The following is a 7,235-nucleotide window of genomic DNA, read 5'->3' as shown; positions in this document are numbered from 1 at the left end:
TCCACCCCCACCCCCACCCCCAAAAAAGAAAAATAATAATAATTTGACCATACAATTCTAGCAAATTAGATCAGAGTTAAATTTGACCTTGGGAAGAGAAGATCTGGGGTGGGACCCTATGCTCACCTCTCAAGAATAGCTGTTAAGGCAGTTTAGCGACCTTTTTTTTTTTTTTTTTTTAAGCGACACTCCAAAACGGCCGTGTGTAAGGAGCCCGACTTAGAGGTTAGAGGCGAAGATACGGCACAAGGAAATTGGTCCTATATAAAATTCCTCACTCCTTGGCTCATCACCGTTAGATGAATCTAAAATCTCTTTTGTCTGTCTTGAGACTATCCAACGGTTTGAACATGAGGAGTTCGTAGTCCTCACCTAGTTAAAGTAACGCTGCCCTTTGCTCTAACTAGAGCTCACGTGATTACGGTCCTATCAGTTCAGTACTGGACTCCACAGCCCCTCTCCTCTCTCTCTCTCTCTCTCTCTCTCTCTCTCTCAGAAACTCGTAACGTCTTAGTTAAAGTTAAAGAACCCACGATACTATCTCTATATCCCTCTCCAAGAAATCCCGCTTTCGGCCCTTGAAATTCCTGCGCTTCGCTCTCTTCGCTCCGCCATTCTTAGAGAATATCCAAATCCACCGATCTATTTGACTGTACTTTTGCCGTATTCGCCTCTTTCTCAGTCTCTGCTACGGTCCAACTTCAGTTCAGTTCTGTAGCTAATAATGGCGGACTTTCCCCCGAACTTAGACGACGGAGAACTCTGGCTTCCTTCAGATATCTTCCCGGACGAAGTTTCCTCTAAGATGAGGCGCATGGAAGACCTTGCTCGACAGATCGCCGCCTACTCTCTTCTCGAACGTAACCAAACCGTTGCTAAACCTCCAGCAAATTTAGTCCCAAACTTAGAGGTTCTTTTAACTCTCTATCTGTTCACTTTGGCACCCTTAACTCTTCTGTAAAGGTTTTCTAAGGTCTAACATGGTTGTTTCTTCTATTTTTGTTTTGTGGGTTTGAGACAGATTAAAAGGCAGAGCCGGTACGGTACATTTACTGCTCCTCAAAGGGTTGGTTTCGGGTTCGGCGGAGTTCAGGGAGTCGCCCACAAAGCACACAATCATTATGTGTCGGTGAAGAAGGATGATGGGTTTCGTGTTGGTCTGGGACAGCTCTACCAGCATTATCCGATGAGTCCGGCGCAAGCTCAGGTAAAGAAAAAATCAGTATTTTTCTTTTAAAAGTTTCCTTTTGATGCTCTATTTTTTCCCCTTTTCTTAGCTCTGATGAGTCTTTTTTCTTTGTGGGTTCTTTGAGCAGTTCGAGAACTACTTGCAAGCAAGAACTAGGGTTTCTCAATGGCTACAAAATCAAAACGAGGGTCCAACTCCAAACCACTCTTTGCCATTTCAGCTATCTGGGGCCTGCAATGGCCGTTTTGTGAGAGAATCTGGAGGGACGGGTGTCTTCCTCCCTCGCGTTGCAACAACAGTCGATGCTAAGAAGAAAAATGGCAAGTTCCAAAATCCAAAGTGGTCCTTTTTCTTTTTCTTTTTTTGAAAAGTTTAGTGGTCCTTTATACGCTTTTAATTCTTTATTTTCCCATTAATTGTCATTTCAGTTTTCCCTATTATTGGGGTAAAATAATTGTGATATTAAGTACTCTCTTCTTCCCACAAAGATGGTCTTTTGAGGATTTTCACTGCTCATTCTTGAAAGCTTTTGAATGTTCTATTGGATTTTCTATACAAGTCAAATTAATAGGAGTAATGTAGGAAATTAGATTTGAATTTGTGGGTACTTAAAACCAACCTTTTAGGGACATTAGGGTTTTTTACAATTTCTTACTGACTTGTTCTTTGAAATTTTCAAATCCTCAAATCTTTCTAAGCTTACGCCTCTCCCATAAATCTCTTTAAAGGAGGGGTTTCTTTTAGGGGAAAAGTACTCATGTGGGAACTGTATAGTGTGAAACTATTTTAAGCTTCCTTTTACCCTGTCCTGCCAGGTATGAAGAAGGGGGAGGAGACCAAGCAGAGAGAACCAACCAAAAAGAATGATGATGTGGAGAAGCAAGAGAGGCTTCAACTTTCACCTGAGGTGCGTTTGCCTCAAGACTGGACTTATTGAGCTATCTCTATCTGTGTTTCACCAGTTTCTGCTGTAAAAAAAACCCCCTTAGGTTGAAGAATAATTACTCCCATGAACATTGTAAGTAGAAGAAAAGGATGGATGTGGGTCAGTAGTCATTTTGGCTTTTGATGTGGTATGAGGGAAAAGGAAGAAGGGGTTTTGTTTATAAGGTATAGAGTAGAGGAGTAGAAGAGTAAAGTGGGTGAGTGCTTGTGGGTCTCTTTCTCTGTTTTTTGCAAGATTTGTAAAATAAATAAAGAGGAAGGTTTTATGGTTTTGGTAGCTTTCAAGTTTCAACTTCCTATGGCGTTGGTAATTGAATGTGGCCATTTAAGTTATGGGCTTTGGTTTTACTTCTCATATTCTTATTTAGCACAGTGCGAGATGTGACAGACTACCTCTCTTCCTCTTCTGGGTTTTAGGTTTTTGGCTTGACATGGTAAGGGTTAGTGCCTTAGGGAGTCAGGGAGGATCCTGCTTTTTCCTGTAGTATGTTTGGATTGCGAAGGAGAGGAACTTTTGAAACTTTAAAGCCCTTTTAGAGGGAAGTTTCACTCTTTTTTGAACGGGTGAAGCCGTGAAGGTAAGGCCCGAGAGAGCTTAGGAGTGTTTGCGAGTCACATGACCCTCAAATTCTCTCTTCAGTTCTCGCCAACATTCTCAAGTACATCTAATAAACAAATGTGCCCTACCAATGTGTCGAAATTGCAGGGTTCCCACACCCAACTGTTGTGAAAATATCCAATACGCAGGGGGCAGCTTGGGTTCTTTCCTTTAAACGAAGTTTAACATTTGGGCAAGAGACCATTGCCTGGTCGTGGAAACAAAATTTAGCTATGCCTATTGCAGCTAAGTAGTTGTTGCTTGTAGTCAAAGAAATGGAATCTAGTAGGGTGTTTTGAAAATATTAAAATTTAGGAGGGTATTTGTGAACTAATGGGAAAAGTGAATTATTCCATTTATTTAGCTACAATGAGGTAGCAGTCAAATTTTTTCCCAATGTGTAGGGGTCAAGGAAAGCGTGCCCTAAGTTATATATATGGATGCATTTTTTATTTCCCAAGGGGAGGGGATGATAATTTTGCACGTGTTTGGAAGCGGGGGTTATACGATCAAACAACCTTCTTTTTCTCATAACATTTATGGGTTCCCTTGGTTTGTGAAGGTTGAGATGGAAAATAGGGATCCGATTTCTCTCCTGAGTGTTGATTGTCCAAGGCTATCTATAGCTATCTAGGTGATCGACACGTGTCTAAAAAGTGATTCAATGATTTTGTTTCTACCGATAAGAATAAAAATACTACTTCTCAGAGCGATTGAATCATCGTTTGAACACATATCAATCGTTTAAATAGCTATAAGCAAGACTTAGACGATAAGCCTAGGGCTTGAGAGAAAATCCGTATCTAGAAATGGAGACAGAAATGGATACATATTCATCACGTACGGCCATAACCCGACCCAAAACAATTTATCAACGGTTAGTCACTGACCATGTTATAATGAAAGTTGACACGACAACCATGCTTATCTGGAAGGCTGTACTTGGTTACAGGTAACCTAATTCTCTAGGGTTTTTATGGGCTTCGTTTGGATGTTGGGGGGAGTTGATGGTTGTACCTGGTATCAGGTAACCTAATTCTCTAGGGTTTTTATGGGCTTCGTTTGGATGTTGGGGGGAGTTGATGGTTGTACCTGGTATCAGGTAACCTAATTCTCTAGGGTTTTTATGGGCTTCGTTTGGATGTTGGGGGGAGTTGATGGTTGTACCTGGTATCAGGTAACCTAATTCTCTAGGGTTTTTATGGGCTTCGTTTGGATGTTGGGGGGAGTTGATGGTTGTACCTGGTATCAGGTAACCTAATTCTCTAGGGTTTTAAGGGCTTCGTTTGGATGCTGAGGGAGTTGATTGGGTCGGAAACAGCAGTATAGGAAGGATTGAAGTTTCCCTAAATGGGGCTGTTTGGTAGAGGCAGGTCGGGGAGTTGGATGCCAATGTTATTCCTGTGGGTCCTTTTGTCTCTCAGCCATTTCACCTCTTTAAAATCCCATTAAAACACATTAGATTCTCGTGGAGAAGTTGAAGGAAGTTATTATTCATAATGACAAACAATTCAAAAGGCTCGTGACATTGTGACAACGACCCTTGCTAAGAAACTTGTTGGAACCGATCTCTCTCTCTTTGCTGGAGGAGAGAGAGAGAGAACTATTCAAGTGGGTAACCCTTCAACCTCCTCTTTGTGGATGGATACCTCTAATAGCCAAAGATGATTGGTCTGTAATTTTGATGTAATTTGAGGGTATATTGATCAAGGACTTGCTCTTTGTAACCATGGTTGCTTACACTACCATTAACGAATTTGATATTCATCACATGGGTAAGGAGGGGTAATAATGGTATCATATATCTTAGTTTAAAATTTTTTCTATGGTCAAGATTTTAAAACTTGAGATTGATTTTGGGATAGGTCTCAATTGATACTAATCAAATCATTTGAGATTGAATGGGGTAACTCTTATTTTATAAAAGGAATTGATTTTGAATCTATCAAAACTCGAAATCAATCTCAATCGATATCAATCCTATATCCATGATACATAAAAAAAATAAATTAAATAATAAGGACTTTTATTTTATATGGTCCAATGGTGAGGAGAATAAAGGTTACGAATGTCTGTTGGTTAAACCTAAACAGATAAATGTGAATTTAAGTAGGTAGTACTTTAATTTTATGAAGAAAAAAAAAAGTTGGTATCAATTACTTGGGAAATCACCATCCAAGCAAGCGGGTGGTAAAATACCTTTTTTTTTTTTTTTTTGTCAGAACCACAACATGTATGTACGAGCCTCCTCATTTAGTCACCCCCACCCTCCCCGCCAACCAATTGGGCCATTATCTTCCGTTTATTAGCTTTTCTTTTTCTCTCATAGCCTCATAGGTAATTGGTGAGCACTAATCAACCTTACTATAAAAGGTAAATGTAGGGCATGAGGATTTTATAATTTTTTAGAAATTTTTAATTGTGAAAATAAGATCCCCATGCTGTCAATGTGGGAATATTTTTTCCACACGCTCTCATTCTCTCTTCCTTTGACAGCTCTTTATCGACAAAATCGGTTATTGTATCCCATTGGTGTGGCATGGGAGCCTCCTCATATGCGTTAGGGGACTCTCTTTCTGTTTTATTCAAGGGAAAAGTAAGATTTTGTTTTTTTTTTTAAACTAAAAAAGGGTGCTCCAGATAGTGATCATAGCCCTAAAACAAGCCTCCGTATGGCAAGCGATGCTTCCACGGGACTAATGGGCGATAGTGAGCATGCCAAGACTCGAACACACAATCAGTTGACTCGAGCAATGATGGGTTGAGGGCATTTTCACCACTAGGCTACCAATCCCATTAGTAAAAGTAAAATTTTGTGAATGCACCGTCTACGGTCAAACACATCAAACATAAAAAGGCCGTCTTGCATCTCAGTACACTCAATGGATGATGCCTTTACTTGCCCTTACATTGGCTTGTGTGCTAATGCAGTAGCCATGCGATTTAAAATGCATTCTATTGCCCTTTATTTAATTAGGAGAAAAGATCTTTGCTCATATGCGTGTCTCTATACCCAGACATAGGCGAGAGGGCATGAAAAGATGGTGCTACCCCCATACAGATCCCTCTACATGCCCCCTATTGGCCTGCATTTTGATGCAGTGACTACATAGGCATACATGATTCTCTTGCCCATTTAATTAATATGGGGAAAGAATGTTCCCTAATTGCACGGCCCCTGCACCAGTGCGGGAGACAATGAGGGGGCACACAGGGCATAAACAAGGGGAGGGTTTTTTTTCATTTCACAAGGGTAGGGCATCTTTTCAATTTGCTGCCCTCAGCATAAGGGTGTAGGTGACATGTGGCCATGGTGCGCTCATTTCCCTAATTAATAATAGTACATATTTAGGGGAAATGTTTCATATGAAGGAGTGCAACTCCTACATGTGTATAAGGGTCAATGAGAACACATGAGAAAGCGTCAACATAAATGACATTTTTTATTATAAGATGCAAATCAATCATTTTGTCTCCCCATGTGTCTAGACGTTTACTTGTACATCCATAAGTATATATTCTCAGTTCACGCTTTCATTTGTGTATATAGGGATAGGCGATTTCATTGCATATACATATAAAATAAGCAAAGTGAACAAAGCCTCGTCCATATTTCTTTTCAAAGTCTATGTCACATGAAATGCTTATTCCTATCACTCTACTTAGATACTCATACCCAGGGATTTAGATCGAACATTGGTCTCAGCCGCTATCGATCTGTCTCGGTTCTTATCCGCCTAGATCGATCAGTTTTGCCCTTAATTTTTGTAAAGAAATGTCTATATATCATTTTATTCTTAATCTGAAATCAATATTCAATCCAAGATGAGTTAGGTATCAATATCATCTAAGGAGAAGAAATTTTTGTAATCATTATCTCGCATGTTTATTAAATTTCACTTTACGCTACATTCAAATTTATCAGGTTTGAGAAGTAAAATAAAAATTATATTTAAAAAGCATCATTACTTAATATGATAAAAAAAATTAACTAACTTATATAATCATATTGAGTAATGAATACAAAATTTTTTTTTTTTAGGTTTGAGAATTTCACTTCTCTATACTTCAATTTCCCTAATAACCAAATGAAGATTTAATGATAATTCGTGATCTCATGGGCTATAGATAAAGAGCCTCCAACCCTACCCACTCTATTTATTACAACCCCCACCCGATGTGTGTAGTTTTGATTGTATTTGACACTTAATAAAATGAGGAATATATATATTATTATGTTTTTTTTTTTTCCCCTTTATTTCAACAAACATAAATATCTTTATAAAAAAATAAACATAAATTTGAAAGTTTTTATTCAAAGCAAATCACAAACAAAATTGACGGATGAATGCATCTATTCTATCATTTAGAAGAGTGATGTGGCAATTATTACCATGAGGTTATATATATATATATATATATATTAAATTTCAACCTTAAATGCAACATTTACCTTTTATTCCCATTTATGTCTCTTACCAAAAAAAAAAAAAAAACTCACAC

At 38.7% G+C, this 7,235-nt stretch overlaps 1 protein-coding gene across 1 annotated transcript; it reads left to right on the top strand.

Annotated features, from left to right (window-relative positions):
* Positions 1–438: 438 nt before the first annotated feature.
* Positions 439–2,411, top strand: LOC122078875. Its single transcript, XM_042645059.1, has 4 exons — positions 439–910; positions 1,022–1,207; positions 1,317–1,509; positions 2,005–2,411. Exons 1-4 carry the CDS (start codon positions 725–727, stop codon positions 2,124–2,126), a joined length of 687 nt encoding a protein of 228 aa, XP_042500993.1. The 5' UTR covers positions 439–724; the 3' UTR covers positions 2,127–2,411.
* Positions 2,412–7,235: the final 4,824 nt, after the last annotated feature.

This window comes from Macadamia integrifolia, chromosome 5 (genome assembly GCF_013358625.1).
Source record: "Macadamia integrifolia cultivar HAES 741 chromosome 5, SCU_Mint_v3, whole genome shotgun sequence".
NCBI lineage: Eukaryota > Viridiplantae > Streptophyta > Magnoliopsida > Proteales > Proteaceae > Macadamia > Macadamia integrifolia.
This window is presented reverse-complemented; position numbering and strand designations above follow the sequence as displayed.